The sequence below is a fragment of the Lampris incognitus genome, chromosome 2 (assembly GCF_029633865.1).
Source record: "Lampris incognitus isolate fLamInc1 chromosome 2, fLamInc1.hap2, whole genome shotgun sequence".
Lineage (NCBI taxonomy): Eukaryota > Metazoa > Chordata > Actinopteri > Lampriformes > Lampridae > Lampris > Lampris incognitus.
In genome coordinates, this window is record NC_079212.1 from 80846083 (window position 1) to 80866358 (window position 20276).

General features: G+C 40.7%; 1 protein-coding gene across 1 annotated transcript in view; it reads left to right on the forward strand.

The window, feature by feature from the left end:
* LOC130108337 (EEF1A lysine methyltransferase 3-like) overlaps positions 1-20276 on the forward strand; it is a 126910-nt gene that overhangs the window by 89186 nt on the left and 17448 nt on the right. Inside the window, exon 2 of the mRNA XM_056275241.1 lies at positions 14970-15081. Within this exon, the coding sequence (XP_056131216.1) occupies positions 14970-15081 (112 nt within the window). The remainder of the gene's footprint in view (positions 1-14969; positions 15082-20276) is intronic.

A 20276-nucleotide genomic window follows, 5' to 3' on the forward strand; every position in this document is an offset into this window, starting at 1 on the left:
CAGTCAGTAGTGCTATGAATACGGAAGAATACATGTAAAACCAGAAAGTACTGCTATAAAGACACAAGAATACATGTCAAACCAGAAAGTAGTGCTATAAAGACCGACGAATACATATCAAACCAGAAAGTAGTGCTAGGAAGACAGAAGAATACATGACAGACCAGAAAGTAGTGCTTAAAAGACAGAAGAATACATGTCAAACAAGAAAGTAGTGCTATAGACAGAAGAATACATGTCAAACCAGAATGTAGTGCTATGAAGACAGAAGAATACATGACAGACCAGAAAGTAGTACATAAAAGACAGAAGAATACATGTCAAACCAGAAAGTAGTGCTATGAAGACAGAGGAATACATGACAAACCAGAAAGTACTGTTGTAAAGACAGTAGAATACATGTCAAACCAGAAAGTACTGCTATAAAGACACAAGAATACATGTCAAACCAGAAAGTACTGTTGTAAAGACAGTAGAATACATGTCAAACCAGAAAGTAGTGCTGTAATGACTGACTAATACATGTCAAACTAGAAAGTAGTGCTATGAAGACATAAGAATACATGACAGATCAGAAAGTACTGTTGTAAAGACAGTAGAATACATGACAAACCAGAAAGTAGTGCTATAAAGACAGAAGAATACATGTCAAAACAGAAAGTAGTGCTATAAAGACAGAAGAATACATGACAGACCAGAAAGTATTGCTGTAAAGACAGAAGAATACATGTCAAACCACAAAGTAGTGCTGTAAAGACAATACATGTCAAACCAGAAAGTATTGCTATAAAGACAGAATAATACATGTCAAACCAGAAAGTACTGCTGTAAAGACAGAAGAATACATGTCAAACCAGAAAGTAGTACTGCTGTAAAGACAGAAGAATACATGTCAAACCAGAAAGTACTGCTGTAATGACTGAATAATACATGTCAAACTAGAAAATAGTGCTATGAAGACAGAAGAATACATGACAGATCAGAAAGTACTGTTATAAGTACACAAGAATACATGTCAAACCAGAAAGTACTGTTGTAAAGACAGTAGAATACATGACAAACCAGAAAGTAGTGCTATAAAGACAGAAGAATACATGTCAAAACAGAAAGTAGTGCTATAAAGACAGAAGAATACATGTCAAACCAGAAAGTAGTGCTATGAAGACAGAAGAATACATGACAGACCAGAAAGTAGTGCTTAAAAGACAGAAGAATACATGTCAAACCAGAAAGTAGCACTATGAAGACAGAAGAATACATGACAGACCAGAAAGTACTGTTGTAAAAACAGTAGAATACATGTCAAACCAGAAAGTAGTGCTATGAAGACAGAAGAATACATGTCAAACCAGAAAGTAGTGCTATGAATACAGAAGAATCCATGAAAGACCAGAAAGTAGTGCTATGAAGACAGAAGAATACATGTCAAATCAGAAAGTAGCGCTAGGAAGACAGAAGAATACATGACAGACCAGAAAGTAGTGCTATGAAGACAGAAGAATACATGACAGACCAGAAAGTAGTGCTATAAAGACAGAAGAATACATGTCAAACCAGAAAGTAGCGCTAGGAAGACAGAAGAATACATGACAGACCAGAAAGTAGTGCTTAAAAGACAGAAGAATACATGTCAAACCAGAAAGTAGTGCTATAGACAGAAGAATACATGTCAAACCAGAAAGCACTGTTATAAAGACAGAAGAATACATGTCAAACCAGAAAGCACTGTTATAAAGACATAAGAACACATGTCAAACCAGAAAGTACTGTTGTAAAGACAGTAGAATACATGTCAAACCAGAAAGTAGTGCTATAAAGACACAAGAATACATGTCAAACCAGAAAGTACTGTTGTAAAGACAGTAGAAAACATGTCAAACCAGAAAGTAGTGCTATAAAGAATGAAGAATACATGTCAAACCAGAAAGTAGTGCTATAAAGACTGAAGAATACATGACAAACCAGAAAGCACTGTTATAAAGACAGAAGAATACATGTCAAACCAGAAAGTACTGCTATAAAGACAGAATACATGACAGACTAGAAAGTATTGCTGTAAAGACAGAAGAATACATGTCAAACCAGAAAGTAGTGCTGTAAAGACAGAAGAATACATGTCAAACCATAAAGTACTGCTGTAAAGACAGAAGAATACATGTCAAACCACAAAGTAGTGCTATGAAGACAGAAGAATACATGTCAAACCACAAAGTAGTGCTATGAAGACAGAAGAATACATGTCAAACCAGAAAGTAGTGCTATAAAGACAGAAGAATACATGTTAAACCAGAAAGTAGTGCTATGAAGACAGACGAATAAATGACAGACCAGAAAGTACTGCTATAAAGACGTAAGAATACAAGTCAAACCAGAAAGTAGTGCTGTAAAGACATAAGAATACATGTCAAACCAGAAAGTACTGTTGTAAAGACAGTAGAATACATGTCAAACCAGAAAGTAGTGCTATAAAGACACAAGAATACATGTCAGACCAGAAAGTACTGTTGTAAAGACAGTAGAAAACATGTCAAACCAGAAAGTAGTGCTATAAAGACTGAAGAATACATGTCAAACCAGAAAGTAGTGCTATAAAGACTGAAGAATACATGTCAAACCAGAAAGCACTGTTATAAAGACAGAAGAATACATGTCAAACCAGAAAGTACTGCTATAAAGACAGAAGAATACATGTCAAACCATAAAGTACTGCTGTAAAGACAGAAGAATACATGTCAAACCACAAAGTACTGCTATGAAGACAGAATACATGATAGACCAGAAAGTATTGCTGTAAAGACAGAAGAATACATGTCAAACCATAAAGTACTGCTGTAAAGACAGTAGAATACATGTCAAACCAGAAAGCACTGTTATAAAGACAGAAGAATACATGTCAAACCAGAAAGTATTGTTGTAAAGACAGTAGCATACATGTCAAACCAGAAAGTAGTGCTATAAAGACAGAAGAATACATGTTAAACCAGAAAGTAGTGCTTTAAAGACGTAAGAATACATGTCACATCAGAAAGTACTGCTGTAAAGACAGAAGAATACATGTCAAACTAGAAAGTAGGGCTATAAACACAGAAGAATACATGTCAAACCAGAAAGCACTGTTACAAAGACAGAAGAATACATGTCAAACCAGAAAGTACTGCTATAAAGACAGAATACATGACAGGCCAGAAAGTATTGCTGTAACGACAGAAGAATACATGTCAAACCAGAAAGTAGTGCTGTAAAGACAGAAGAATACATGTCAAACCAGAAAGCACTGTTATAAAGACAGAAGAATACATGTCAAACCAGAAAGCACTGTTATAAAGACAGAAGAATACATGTCAAACCAGAAAGTACTGCTATAAAGACAGAATACATGACAGACCAGAAAGTATTTCTGTAACGACAGAAGAATACATGTCAAACCAGAAAGTACTGCTATAAACACAGAAGAATACATGTCAAACCAGAAAGGACTGCGGTATAGACAGAATAATACATGTCAAGCCAGAAAGTAGTGCTATGAAGACAGAAGAATACATGACAGACCAGAAAGTATTGCTGTAAAGACAGAAGAATACATGTCAAACCACAAAGTAGTGCTGTAAAGACAACACATGTCAAACCAGAAAGTATTGCTATAAAGACAGAATAATACATGTCAAACCAGAAAGTAGTGCTATAAACACAGAAGAATACATGTCAAACCAGAAAGCACTGTTATAAAGACAGAAGAATACATGTCAAACCAGAAAGTACCGCTGTAATGACTGAATAATACATGTCAAACTAGAAAGTAGTGCTATGAAGACAGAAGAATACATGACAGATCAGAAAGTAGTGCTGTAAAGACAGTAGAATACATGTCAAACCAGAAAGTACTGTTGTAAAGACAGAAGAATACATGTCAAACCAGAAAGTAGTGCTATAAAGACACAAGAAGACATGTAAAACCAGAGAGTACTGTTGTAAAGACAGTAGAATACATGTCAAACCAGAAAGTAGTGCTATAAAGACACAAGAATACATGTCAAACCAGAAAGTACTGTTGTAAAGACAGTAGAATACATGTCAAACCAGAAAGTAGTGCTATAAACACAGAAGAATACATGTCAAACCAGAAAGCACTGTTATAAAGACAGAAGAATTCATGTCAAACCAGAAAGTACTGCTATAAAGACAGAATACATGACAGACCAGAAAGTATTGCTGTAACGACAGAAGAATACATGTCAAACCAGAAAGTAGTGCTGTAAAGACAGAAGAATACATGTCAAACCACAAAGTAGTGCTATGAAGACAGAAGAATACATGTCAAACCAAAAAGTAGTGCTGCAAAGACATAAGAATACATGTCAAACCAGAAAGTAGTTCTATAAAGACAGAAGAATTCATGTCAAACCAGAAAGTACTGCTATAAAGACAGAATACATGACAGACCAGAAAGTATTGCTGTAACGACAGAAGAATACATGTCAAACCAGAAAGTAGTGCTGTAAAGACAGAAGAATACATGTCAAACCACAAAGTAGTGCTATGAAGACAGAAGAATACATGTCAAACCAAAAAGTAGTGCTGCAAAGACATAAGAATACATGTCAAACCAGAAAGTAGTGCTATAAAAACATAAGAATACACGTCAAACCAGAAAGTAGTGCTATAAAGACAGAAGAATACATGTCAAACCAGAAAGTAGTGCTATAAAGACTGAAGAATACATGTCAAACCAGAAAGTAGTGCTATAAAGACTGAAGAATACATGTCAAACCAGAAAGCACTGTTATAAAGACAGAAGAATACATGTCAAACCAGAAAGTACTGCTATAAAGACAGAATACATGACAGACTAGAAAGTATTGCTGTAAAGACAGAAGAATACATGTCAAACCAGAAAGTAGTGCTGTAAAGACAGAAGAATACATGTCAAACCATAAAGTACTGCTGTAAAGACAGAAGAATACATGTCAAACCACAAAGTAGTGCTATGAAGACAGAAGAATACATGTCAAACCACAAAGTAGTGCTATGAAGACAGAAGAATACATGTCAAACCAGAAAGTAGTGCTATAAAGACAGAAGAATACATGTTAAACCAGAAAGTAGTGCTATGAAGACAGACGAATAAATGACAGACCAGAAAGTACTGCTATAAAGACGTAAGAATACATGTCAAACCAGAAAGTAGTGCTGTAAAGACATAAGAATACATGTCAAACCAGAAAGTACTGTTGTAAAGACAGTAGAATACATGTCAAACCAGAAAGTAGTGCTATAAAGACACAAGAATACATGTCAAACCAGAAAGTACTGTTGTAAAGACAGTAGAAAACATGTCAAAGCAGAAAGTAGTGCTATAAAGACTGAAGAATACATGTCAAACCAGAAAGTAGTGCTATAAAGACTGAAGAATACATGTCAAACCAGAAAGCACTGTTATAAAGACAGAAGATTACATGTCAAACCAGAAAGCACTGTTATAAAGACAGAAGAATACATGCCAAACCAGAAAGTACTGCTATAAAGACAGAATACATGACAGACTAGAAAGTATTGCTGTAAAGACAGAAGAATACATGTCAAACCAGAAAGTAGTGCTGTAAAGACAGAAGAATACATGTCAAACCATAAAGTACTGCTGTAAAGACAGAAGAATACATGTCAAACCACAAAGTAGTGCTATGAAGACAGAAGAATACATGTCAAACCACAAAGTAGTGCTATGAAGACAGAAGAATACATGTCAAACCAGAAAGTAGTGCTATAAAGACAGAAGAATACATGTTAAACCAGAAAGTAGTGCTATGAAGACAGACGAATAAATGACAGACCAGAAAGTACTGCTATAAAGACGTAAGAATCCATGTCAAACCAGAAAGTAGTGCTGTAAAGACACAAGAATACATGTAAAACCAGAAAGTACTGTTGTAAAGACAGTAGAATACATGCCAAACCAGAAAGTAGTGCTATAAAGACACAAGAATACATGTCAAACCAGAAAGTACTGTTGTAAAGACAGTAGAATACATGTCAAACCAGAAAGTAGTGCTATAAACACAGAAGAATACATGTCAAACCAGAAAGCACTGTTATAAAGACAGAAGAATTCATGTCAAACCAGAAAGTACTGCTATAAAGACAGAATACATGACAGACCAGAAAGTATTGCTGTAACGACAGAAGAATACATGTCAAACCAGAAAGTAGTGCTGTAAAGACAGAAGAATACATGTCAAACCACAAAGTAGTGCTATGAAGACAGAAGAATACATGTCAAACCAAAAAGTAGTGCTGCAAAGACATAAGAATACATGTCAAACCAGAAAGTAGTGCTATAAAAACATAAGAATACACGTCAAACCAGAAAGTAGTGCTATAAAGACAGAAGAATACATGTCAAACCAGAAAGTAGTGCTATAAAGACTGAAGAATACATGTCAAACCAGAAAGTAGTGCTATAAAGACTGAAGAATACATGTCAAATCAGAAAGCACTGTTGTAAAGACAGTAGAATACATGTCAAACCAGAAAGTAGTGCTATAAACACAGAAGAATACATGTCAAACCAGAAAGCACTGTTATAAAGACAGAAGAATTCATGTCAAACCAGAAAGTACTGCTATAAAGACAGAATACATGACAGACCAGAAAGTATTGCTGTAACGACAGAAGAATACATGTCAAACCAGAAAGTAGTGCTGTAAAGACAGAAGAATACATGTCAAACCACAAAGTAGTGCTATGAAGACAGAAGAATACATGTCATACCAAAAAGTAGTGCTGCAAAGACATAAGAATACATGTCAAACCAGAAAGTAGTGCTATAAAAACATAAGAATACACGTCAAACCAGAAAGTAGTGCTATAAAGACAGAAGAATACATGTCAAACCAGAAAGTAGTGCTATAAAGACTGAAGAATACATGTCAAACCAGAAAGTAGTGCTATAAAGACTGAAGAATACATGTCAAATCAGAAAGCACTGTTATAAAGACAGAAGAATACATGTCAAACCAGAAAGCACTGTTATAAAGACAGAAGAATACATGTCAAACCAGAAAGTACTGCTATAAAGACAGAATACATGACAGACTAGAAAGTATTGCTGTAAAGACAGAAGAATACATGTCAAACCAGAAAGTAGTGCTGTAAAGACAGAAGAATACATGTCAAACCATAAAGTACTGCTGTAAAGACAGAAGAATACATGTCAAACCACAAAGTAGTGCTATGAAGACAGAAGAATACATGTCAAACCACAAAGTAGTGCTATGAAGACAGAAGAATACATGTCAAACCAGAAAGTAGTGCTATAAAGACAGAAGAATACATGTTAAACCAGAAAGTAGTGCTATGAAGACAGACGAATAAATGACAGACCAGAAAGTACTGCTATAAAGACGTAAGAATCCATGTCAAACCAGAAAGTAGTGCTGTAAAGACACAAGAATACATGTAAAACCAGAAAGTACTGTTGTAAAGACAGTAGAATACATGCCAAACCAGAAAGTAGTGCTATAAAGACACAAGAATACATGTCAAACCAGAAAGTACTGTTGTAAAGACAGTAGAATACATGTCAAACCAGAAAGTAGTGCTATAAACACAGAAGAATACATGTCAAACCAGAAAGCACTGTTATAAAGACAGAAGAATTCATGTCAAACCAGAAAGTACTGCTATAAAGACAGAATACATGACAGACCAGAAAGTATTGCTGTAACGACAGAAGAATACATGTCAAACCAGAAAGTAGTGCTGTAAAGACAGAAGAATACATGTCAAACCACAAAGTAGTGCTATGAAGACAGAAGAATACATGTCAAACCAAAAAGTAGTGCTGCAAAGACATAAGAATACATGTCAAACCAGAAAGTAGTGCTATAAAAACATAAGAATACACGTCAAACCAGAAAGTAGTGCTATAAAGACAGAAGAATACATGTCAAACCAGAAAGTAGTGCTATAAAGACTGAAGAATACATGTCAAACCAGAAAGTAGTGCTATAAAGACTGAAGAATACATGTCAAATCAGAAAGCACTGTTGTAAAGACAGTAGAATACATGTCAAACCAGAAAGTAGTGCTATAAACACAGAAGAATACATGTCAAACCAGAAAGCACTGTTATAAAGACAGAAGAATTCATGTCAAACCAGAAAGTACTGCTATAAAGACAGAATACATGACAGACCAGAAAGTATTGCTGTAACGACAGAAGAATACATGTCAAACCAGAAAGTAGTGCTGTAAAGACAGAAGAATACATGTCAAACCACAAAGTAGTGCTATGAAGACAGAAGAATACATGTCATACCAAAAAGTAGTGCTGCAAAGACATAAGAATACATGTCAAACCAGAAAGTAGTGCTATAAAAACATAAGAATACACGTCAAACCAGAAAGTAGTGCTATAAAGACAGAAGAATACATGTCAAACCAGAAAGTAGTGCTATAAAGACTGAAGAATACATGTCAAACCAGAAAGTAGTGCTATAAAGACTGAAGAATACATGTCAAATCAGAAAGCACTGTTATAAAGACAGAAGAATACATGTCAAACCAGAAAGCACTGTTATAAAGACAGAAGAATACATGTCAAACCAGAAAGTACTGCTATAAAGACAGAATACATGACAGACTAGAAAGTATTGCTGTAAAGACAGAAGAATACATGTCAAACCAGAAAGTAGTGCTGTAAAGACAGAAGAATACATGTCAAACCATAAAGTACTGCTGTAAAGACAGAAGAATACATGTCAAACCACAAAGTAGTGCTATGAAGACAGAGGAATACATGTCAAACCAGAAAGTAGTGCTATGAAGACAGAAGAATACATGTCAAACCAGAAAGTAGTGCTATAAAGACAGAAGAATACATGTTAAACCAGAAAGTAGTGCTATGAAGACAGACGAATAAATGACAGACCAGAAAGTACTGCTATAAAGACGTAAGAATACATGTCAAACCAGAAAGTAGTGCTGTAAAGACATAAGAATACATGTCAAACCAGAAAGTACTGTTGTAAAGACAGTAGAGTACATGTCAAACCAGAAAGTAGTGCTATAAAGACAGAAGAATACATGTCAAACCAGAAAGTACTGTTGTAAAGACAGTAGAAAACATGTCAAACCAGAAAGTAGTGCTATAAAGACAGAAGAATACATGTTAAACCAGAAAGTAGTGCTATAAAGACGTAAGATTACATGTCAAACCAGAAAGTATTGCTGTAAAGCCACAAGAAGACATGTCAAACCAGAAAGTAGTGCTGTAAAGACATAAGAATACATGTCAAACCAGAAAGTAGTGCTATAAAGACATAAGAATACACGTCAAACCAGAAAGTAGTGCTATAAAGACAGAAGAATACATGTCAAACCAGAAAGTAGTGCTACAAAGACAGAAGAATACATGTCACATCAGAAAGTACTGCTGTAAAGACAGAATACGTGTCAAACCAGAAAGTACTGTTGTAAAGACAGAAGAATACATGTCAATCCAGAAAGTACAGCTATAAAGACAGAATACATGTAAAACCAGAAAGTACTGTTGTAAAGACAGAAGAACTGCATCTTTTTTTTTTATATACAGTCAGAAATAAACCGAAAATCAATCCCAGAGCTACTTGAACCATCTGGCTTAAGCCAAGAAAGGTATCTTAAAGGAGGATGTGTAATATGCTATGTGTCAATCAGATTGACGACTACAAAAATGGACTGGAGGATTCTATTGGTGATTATGAAAATTGGTGGGTGAGTAGTCCAACCACTCATTATACACCGTATTAAAGTCACCTGCTAACACCATATAATTCTAGGGTACTAAGTTTCAGATCATTAATAACATAAATGTTTTCGGAAAGTAAGCTGTTATTCTGGTTTATATTATTGTGTCCATAAGTTTTCCCCAAAATAACAAAGGAGTCCTCAGTTGACAAAACACATAGGATCCAGGGACCATCTATACTTTTTCTGGAAGTACTTAATTTTCCCAGGGAAGCTGTTCAATAGAATTACAGTACCTGCAAGAGCAATTGGTTCCATGACAAAATAAAATCTTATCACCCAATCGGTTGGTCCACAACTTTTCCTCCGTTTCATTAGAATTAAGTCCCTTGAAGCAGAACCGTGTGGTTTCTTGCGTTTGCAGAAAAAATAAATCGCCTTTCGTTTAATACTGTCTATTTGGCCCCTTGCATTAAGTGAAATAAAACAAAAAGCTGATTTAATAGAGAACATTAAAGAACAACTAACAACTTAAAAGTAGTAACTCGAGTTTGTTTGCAGGGAAACAGCTGCTATAGAGTGTGAATATGAGGCAATGTCTCTTAGAAATTAATTTTTTTTCCAAGTATTAGGTCAATAAAGTGGCTTGATTTGTGAACTTAGATGATTACGTAATTAGGGAATCACCATTATTTTCCCATCTATGTAGCCAGCTGGCCCTTTGAAATACTGTGCTTCTGGCTTGCTTGATCTGTGGCCTCCCTGTCAGCCAGTAGGATGTGCTCTGCAAAACTTACTTTCAGCTCATCCAAAGAAGTTGAATCAAGTACAACTGGACTTGGTGTATATCCGTGAAGACGTTTCGCCTCTCATCCAAGAGGCTTCCTCAGTTCGTGCCTTTCTGACTAGACCAAGCTAGTCTGACTGGCTGCTGATGAGACTCAGAATTTATCCTCTAGGAGTCATTGTCAGAGCTATTGATATGCGTGGCTATTTGTGATCCGACGTTTACCAACGCCCGTCGCTAACAGAGCCATAGATATGAGTGGCTCTTTTGTGTACCGATGTTTGGCCGCGCCCGTCGCCATCGGAGCTATTGATATGGTGGCTCTCCTGTGCTCCGATATCCAGCCGCGCCCGTCGCCATCGGAGCTGTTGATTTGCCTTTGTTTAGCAGCGACGGTCGTTGGGGGTGTTAGTTTCGACTTCATTGTTCAGTGGTCATGAGAGTCGTTGGAGCCGTTAGTGAGCGACTGTTCTTGGAGGCTAGGCTTCTTGAGTCTCCTGGGTAGAGATGAAAGGACGGCATTGTAAGTGGGAGATAGGTCGTATTGCAGACCTCCTCCTCTGTTGAGGGATGGTTTTTCTAGTTTCACATAGATGGCTTCCTTCACCCCTCTTTCAAACCATCTATCGTCTCTCCAAAATGTGTACGTTGCTGTCCTCGAAGGAGTGTGGCTTCTCCTTTAGGTGTAGATAGACTGCTGAGTCTTGTCCTGAGGAGTTTGGCCTTCTGTGTTGGGCCATCCGTTTGTGTAGTGGTTGTTTGGTTTCTCCTATGTATAGGTCAGTGCAATCCTCATTGCATTGTACAGCATACACCAGATTGTTTTTCCGGGTGTGTGGTACACGGTATTTGGGATGAACCTGTCTTTGTCGGAGTGCGTTGCTGGGTTTGAAGTATACCGGGATGCGGTGTAAACAAATGCAAATCAATAGCTCGGGTGTTGGTAAACTTCGGATCACAAATAGCCACGCATATCAATAGCTCTGACAACGACTCCTAGAGAATAAATTCTGAGTCTCATCAGCAGCCAGTCAGACTAGCTTGGTCTAGTCAGAAAAGGCACGAACTGAGGAAGCCTCTTGGATGAGATGCGAAACGTCTTCACGGATATATACCAAGTCCAGTTTCACTTGATTCAAGTCCTTTGGATAACCATGACCTGGATGAATGAGAACATTCCCAGGCATCTTACTTTCAGCTCCTTCACACTGCAGTGCTCATGGTCAGACACCAGAGCTCATCTCCAAAGTGCCACATGGTGAACTGTATGGTAACATGGCAATGCTTGACCTCTTCCTTTTGGCCCAGCAGATGTACCACGTCAGCAATGCTGTTGATCAATGCTGTTGTTGACCTGCCAGTCCATTTTGGAGTGATCTTGACCAGAATCTGTGACAACTTCCCCCTTGTGTTTTCATTTTCTTGCTCCTTGAGCCTGCGCAGTTTGAAATTCCAGCGGCGTTTATAATGCTCAAGCTCCAGGACTCTCAGATAGGTATCTCTGTCCCAACTTTTGTAACCTCCTTTTCAAGAGTTAAGAGTTTTGGATTTACAGTCTTTTATTTCTTTGGCATTAAACTCCACACCTTTGGTACATCTAAAATCATGACAGTGCACATTAAGCTTCATTAAGCCTCATGAAGTGTCTTATTTGCTCTCTCGTGGTGTGTTCATAGAGTGATGTCCCTGCAGCTTCAAGGCAGTTGGTGCTTGTCTGCACAGAGGCAGACAATCAGCAGTAGCTTGAAACTTATCCAGTATAAATGGCTGATGCGGACATAAGTAACTCCTGTTAAATTACACAAGTTTAATGATAACATTCCTGATACTTGTATCAAGTATAAGGAGACAAGAGGAACACTATATCATTGTATATGGTAATGTGTGAAAGTGAAAACCTTTTGGCCAGATGTTATTAATATGATTTATGAAATTTTATCAAAGAAATTACCATTGGATCCCCAGCTTTTTATCCTTGGTATATATCCTACCAACCCACATTTACAAAGCAGAGAGATCAGGTTCATAGACATGTGTATACTACAAGCTAAACGTATAATTGCTCTTAATTGGAAAAACGTTGATGGACCAAGAATTGGAATGTGGATCAAAGAAATGGCGTCAAACATGTCAATGGAAAAGATAAGGTTGTGGTGGACACGTATTGGGGATAGAATTCACCCCAGGAACTAAGGGTTAAGTCAGGGTTGCCCTGGCAGGTTAACGCAGGGTTAAGTTATGGTTGTTCAGCCAGTTTTCTGGTTATTCTTGCCGCCTCCGCTCAGTCGAGCTGTGGTTTTGTTGTCTCTCTGATTTACCGTTGATTAAAGAAAGTTGCCTACACGGCTAAAGTGTGAACCTACGGTCTTCTCCGTTCCTTCGGCTCTACACTGGTGACCCCGACGTCGGTTTTCGGATAAGTTTTCTGAAACCACACACATTATGGCTACGAACGCCGTTGCAATGAAACTGCCGGAGTTTTGGGAGTCTTCCGCGGCTACATGGTTGTCAGCGGGCTAAGATACACCGCCACATTAAGGCGCCCCTGGAACGCTTCGCAGTGCCGGAGAGACGATTTGACCATGTCCACGTCGACCTGGTTGGTCCCCAGCCCCCCTCCCATGGGTTCACCTACCTCTTCACTGTGGTGGACAGGACTACGCGCTGGCCTGAGGCTGTTCCCCTGGCATCCACGACGTCTGCTGATGTGGCCCGGGCTTTTGTTGGGTCGTGAGTCTCACGTTTCGGTTCGCCTTCCGACCTTTCATCTGACCGCGGGCCACAGTTTACCTCAGAGCTATGGAATGCTGTGGGTGAGGCTCTGGGCGTCAAGCTTCACCGCACTACCGCCTACCACCCTCAGGCGAACGGCCTATGTGAGCGCTTCCACCGGTCCATGAAGGCTGCGCTTCGGGCTACTCTCAAGGACTGCAACTGGGTCTACAAGCTCCCATGGGTCATGCTGGGCCTGCGGACCGCCCCGAAGGAAGACCTACAAGCCTCCTCTGCGGAGCTGGTGTACGGCACGCCGCTGCGAGTCCCAGGCGATTTCATGCCCAACGCAACGCGTCCCTGGTCAGCTGTGGACCAACGAGCCTCCTTGCTGGACGGGGTCAGAGCTTTCACACCCGTCCCTACCGCCCAACACGGCGCTCCGGTGTCCCAGGTGCCCCCAGGTCTGCAGTCAGCGGACTACGTGTTCATCCGTCACGACGCACACCACCCCCCTCTGCAACCCCCTTATGACGGCCCCTTCCGCGTCTTGGAACTGGGAACTAAGCACCTGGTGGTGGATTTTGGGGGGCACGGTCGAGCATGTTTCAGTGGACCGAGTTAAACCCGCACACCTGGACTTGACGCAGCCGTTGGAGTTAGCCCAACCGCCTCGTCGCGGTCGTCCCCCGGCTCCGCCTCCTCCCCCCGTGGAGGCCAGCGCTGCCTCTTCTGCTCCTCAGGCCGACACTCCGGCCCCTGTTATCCGGAGCCGCCGCGGACGGCCTGTCGACCCCCCGCGCCTGCCTGACTTCGATTACTAGGGCGAATTCTGGGGGGGCTCATGTGGTGGACACGTATTGGGGATAGAATTCACCCCAGGAACTAAGGGTTAAGTCAGGGTTGTCCTGGCAGGTTAACGCAGGGTTAAGTTATGGTTGTCCAGCCAGTTTTCTGATGATTCTTGCCGCCTCCGCTCAGTCGAGATGTGGTTTTGTTGTCTCTCTGATTTACCGTTGATTAAAGAAAGTTGCCTACACGGCTAAAGTGTGAACCTACGGTCTTCTCCGTTCCTTCGGCTCTACAAGGTAGTATATTGTTAGACGTAAACATAATGTTTTTGATGATATCTGCAGACCCTTTATGTACTTCTTAAGGCATAATGTTAATGTTGGCAACCTGCTTCAGCAAGAACAAGCTCCGGGGGAGTAGGGTAGCTTTATATGATCATGTACATTGACCAGAAAAACACCCTTTGAATCACCTTTATTTTTAGTGTTTTTTTGTCTTTTTTTTCTCTTCTTCTCGTTACTTTTATTTATCTTATATAGCTTTCTTTTTTGTACTTAAGTTGTTAGGGATTGGGTTATGGAAGGGAGAACAGGGTGAAAAATGTTTGCTGTGTTCTGTACTGTTGATGTACAATTTGATGTGATTTGCAAACTGAAAACCAATAAATACATTGTTAAAAAAAGGCAGTTTGTGCTCAAACCAGCACAGCTGCAAATGTTGGCTTTAAGTTTTTGGCTTATAACTACAGTTCAGTATCACTGCAATGCTTTTTCAGTATTCATCACCAACATCAATGGATAATGAATTGATAAAATATATTTATTAAAACTCACTATCTTTGGCCTGTACTTTAACAATTCCTTGATTTTTTTATATAATATTTAATGTTTGGCTAATTTAAAAAGGATGTCTATCAAAGAACATGGTTTAACATGCACGTTTTTGTTATTTGCAGGCTTTACAGCTCTGTCACTTCTTCGAACAACAGTCATTTGATTTAAGGGGAAAGCGTATCATAGAGCTTGGCGCAGGGACGGGCATTGTTGGCATACTGGCAGCACTCTTGGGTATGTTTTCCTCTTTCATATATGTCATTAGGGTTAAGGAATGAATTCACTTTAATAATAATAATAGTAATAATAATAATAATAACAATAATTACATTTATATAGTGCTTTTCTACACACCCAAAGCGCTTCACATTAAAGGGGGTAACTCACTTCAACCACCACCAATGTTTAACACCACCTGGGTGATGCACGGCAGCCATTTTGCACCAGAACGCTCACCACACACCAGCTTTAGGTGGAGAGGGAGGAATCATTGAGCCAATTACATAGGGGGATGGTTAGGTGGCCAGATGGAGAGAGCCCTGTTGGGAATGTTGCCACGACACCGGGGAACCTCTACTCTTTGTGATAAGTGCCATGGGATCTTTAATGACCACAGTGAGTCAGGACCTCGATTTAACGTCTCATCTGAAGGACGGCATCTCCTACAGCACAGTGTCCCCATCACTGCACTGGGGCACTGGGATTTAATATTTGTTGTTTTTATTAGGACTAGAGGGAAGACTGCCCTCTACTGGCCCACCAACGCCGCTTCCATCAGCAACTCAGTTTTCGGAGGAGGTCTTCCATCCAAGTACTAGCCAAGTCCATACCTGCTTAACTTCCATCATTTGGCAGTAGCAGGGTACATGTTGGTATGGCTGCCGGCAACTTTAATGACTACATCATCTTTAGAGTTTTGTCGCCTAATTCTTAAAACTATCTGCCCTATAGCTGTGGACCAATTCAGCTGGTCTCTCCACAAAAATGAGAACGCTAGCCATTTTCATGGTAGATAATGAATAAGTTATCTGGAATCAGACTACCTATCGTAATGGTACTTTTCAAGCATGGTATAATAACAATTTTTTGAGTTATTTAGGTACTGTGTATTTACATGTGGTTGTTTTAGCCCAGCCATGAACCCGCTTGCCACAAGGGGCATTGGAATCTGCAATATTTCAGCCGTACTAACTGTGAGGCTGTCACTGATACAATGCCTGTGGATCTTAGTCTACTGCTGCTGCTACTTTCGGCTGCTCCCGTTAGGGGTCGCCACAACGGATCATCCGTTTCCATCTCTTCCTGTCCTCTGCATCTTCCTCTGTCACACCAGCCACCTGCATGTCCTCTTTCGCCACATCCATAAACCTCCTCTTTGGCCTTCCTCTTTTCCTCTTCCCTGGCAGCTCCTTATTCGGCATCCTTCTCCCAATATACCCAGCATCTCTCCTCCACACATGTCCAAGCTATCTCAGTCTTGCCTCTCTTGCTTTGTCTCCAAACCGTCCAACCTGAGCGGTCCCTCCGTTCCTAATCCTGTCCTTCTTCGTCACTCCCAGTGAAAATCTTATCATCTTCAACTCTGCCACCTCCAGCTCCACCTCCTGTCTTTTCATCAGTGCCACTGTCTCCAAACCATACAACATAGCTGGTCTCACAACCATCTTGTAAACCTTCCCTTTAACTCTTGCTGGTACCCTTCTGTCACACATCACTCCTGACACTCTTCTCCACCCACTCCACCCTGCCTGCACTCTCTTTTTCACCTGTCTCCTGCACTCCCCGTTACTTTGTACAGTTGACCCCAAGTATTTAAACTCACACGCCTTCGTCACCTCTACTCCTTGCATCCTCACCATTCCACTGTCCTCCCTCTCATTCACGCATATGTATTCCATCTCGCTCCTACTGCCTTTCATTCCTCTTCTCTCCAGTGCATACCGCCACCTCTCCAGGCTCTCCTCAACCTGCACCCTACTCTCGCTACAGATCACAATGTCATCTGTACACATTGTAGTCCACGGAGACTCCTGCCTGATCTCGTCCGTCAACCTGTCCATCACCATTGCAAACAAGAAAGGGCTCAGAGCCGATCCTTGATGTGATCCCACCTCCACCTTGAACCCATCCATCATTTCTACCGCACACCTCACCTTGGTCACACTTCCCTCATACATATCCTGCAGCACTCCTACATACTTCTCGGCAACTCCCGACTTCCTCATACAATATCACACCTCCTCTCTCGGCACCCTGTCATATGCTTTCTCTAAATCCACAAAGACACAATGCAACTCTTTCTGGCCTTCTCTATAGTTCTCCATCAACATTCTCAAAGCAAACATCACATCTGTGGTGCTCTTTCGTGGCATGAAACCATGCTGCTGCTCGCTGATCATCACCTCTTCTCTTAACCTAGCTTCTATTACTCTTTCCCATATCTTCATGCTGTGGCAGATCAACTTTATACCTCTGCAGTTGCTACAGTTTTGCACATCACCCTTATTCGATAAAAAAATAAATCGGTAAATCAGTACTTCTTCTCCACTCCTCAGGCATCCTCTCACTTTCCAAGATTGTGTTAAACAATCTAGTTAAAACACTACTGTTGTATCTTATGAAGAATGGATTGTCCACATCATCTCAAACATTGTTTCAACATTTTACGGACTTAAAGTGTGGTACCATTACACGTTACATTCACATGCCTAACGTTGTATCAACACAGAGCTTCCGGACGCCGACTCCGGTAACTCTTCTTCTACTGTTACAGAACATACACTCTGAACAGCATAACAAGATCGCCGCCTCGTGGACTCTTCAGTAATAACCCATATCATTACAATAGGATTAACCAAGGTAAGTATGACTATGTGTTATTTAGCATTTTTCTTAGCCATTAGCAGGTAAGTATTCATCATTAGGAAATAACAGTATAAATGCTAGGATACCACATCTCCCCCACCTTTAAGTCAACAATCAGAATCAGAATCAGGATCAGAATGCTTTATTCATCCACGAGAAATTGGGTAAGTTGGGTAAGAAATTTGGTATTTTCCATAAGTAAAAATTTGGTATTTTCTATAAGTAACAACTTGTTACTTACGGAAAATACCAAATACCCTAACTCTTTAACTCACAATAACCACATTACAATGTACAGTGCATCACATTACAATGCTCTGGAACCTTTTCTTTTTTAGTTATTTTTTTTATCCTACTGGAACTCTTTTCATGTTTTTTTTTCAAACTTGGAAGATATGTCCTTCCAGTGAGATCAGAGCTTTATTGTGGCTCTATTCCTGGAAAAGATCTCACTAACAAAATCTCTGAGGTGCGTAGGCAAACGTGTCTCCCTGTCTGAGCATCGCACCTTTGGGGCAACAGGTGAGTTTGGTTGAACTTGGATATCTGGAGCAGGTTGTGGCTCTGGTGGCTCAGCTGAAGGTGATCCGTCTCCGTCAGTCATCACTGCAGGCAAGGGGCCCACAGAGCCTTGGTCAGTGTCCGGCAACAACACCAAGTCTTTTTCAGACTCCAAGCTTGGCGCGGCGTCTGTTAGTCTAGCTCTCACTTGATCCACGTGCCTCTTCATGGTTTGACCACTTCCAATGAGCACAGTGTAGGATACTGGACCCGAGGAGCTCTCGATGACAGCAGGAATCCATTTAGGTCCATATGAGTAGTTTCTGATGAAAACGTCATCTCCTGGTGAGAAACTTCTCACTTTCCTGTTTGTGTCATGAGTCCGTTTCTGCTTCAGTTCTTTTTGCTGCACTTTAGTTTTCACATCTGGCATGATCAAGTCCCAAGCAGATCTGAGTCTCCATGACATCATCAACTCTGCAGGTGACACGCCTGTTGTCACATGAGGTGTGGTGCATAACTGAAACAGGAACCTTGACAGCCTGGTTTGCACAGTCTCCCCCTTCATCTTTTTCATCCCCTCTTTGAAGGTTTGGACCACCCTCTCCACCAGCCCATGAGAGGATGGGTGTAATGGTGCTGATCTCACATGACAGATGCCATTTTGTTTCATGAATGACTCGAACTCTGCACTTGTGAAACAGGTTCCATTGTCTGACACCAACATTTTCGGTAGGCCAAAGACACTGAAACTCTGACATAGTTTCTCTATGGTAGTCTGTGATGTCGCTGTCTTCATCGAGTCTCCTGGGTAGAGATGAGAGGACGGCATTGTAAGTGGGAGATATGTGGTGTCGCAGACCTCTTCCTCTGTTGAGGGATGGTTTTTCCAGTTTCACATAGATGGCTTCCTTCACCCCTCTTTCAAACCATCTATCTTATCTGTCCAAAATGTGTATGTTGCTGTCCTCGAAGGAGCGTGTCTTCTCCTTTAGGTGTAGATAGACTGCTGAGTCTTGTCCTGAGGAGTTTGGCCTTCTGTGTTGGGCCATACGTTTGTGTAGTGGTTGTCTGGTTTCTCCTATGTACACTCACCAGCCACTTTATTAGCCACACCTGTCCAACTGCTCGTTAACGCAAATTTCTAATCAGCCAATCACATGGCAGCAACTCAATGCATTTAGGCATGTAGACATGGTCAAGACGATCTGCTGCAGTTCAAACCGAGCATCAGAATGGGGAAGAAAGGTGATTTAAGTGACTTTGAACGTGGCATGGTTGTTGGTGCCAGACGGGCTGGTCTGAGTATTTCAGAAACTACTGATCTACTGGGATTTTCACGCACAACCATCTCTAGGGTTTACAGAGAATGGTCGGAAAAAGAGAAAATATCCAGTGAGCGGCAGTTCTGTGGGCGAAAATGCCTTGTTGATGCCAGAGGTCAGAGGAGAATGGCCAGACTGGTTCGAGCTGATAGAAAGGCAACAGTAACTCAAATAACCACTCATTACAACCGAGGTATGCAGAAGAGCATCTCTGAACGCACAACACGTCGAACCTTGAGGCAGATGGGCTACAGCAGCAGAAGACCACACCGGGTGCCACTCCTGTCAGCTAAGAACAGGAAACTGAGGCTACAATTCGCACAGGCTCACCAAAATTGGACAATAGAAGATTGGAAAAACGTTGCCTGGTCTGACGAGTCTCGATTTCTGCTGCGACATTCGGATGGTAGGGTCAGAATTTGGCGTCAACAACATGAAAGCATGGATCCATCCTGCCTTGTATCAACGGTTCAGGCTGGTGGTGGTGGTGTAATGGTGTGGGGGATATTTTCTTGGCACACTTTGGGCCCCTTAGTACCAATTGAGCATCGTGTCAACACCACAGCCTACCTGAGTATTGTTGCTGACCATGTCCATCCCTTTATGACCCCAGTGTTCCCATCTTCTGATGGCTACTTCCAGCAGGATGACGCGCCATGTCATAAAGCTCGAATCATCTCAGACTGGTTTCTTGAACATGACAATGAGTTCACTGTACTCAAATGGCCTCCATAGTCC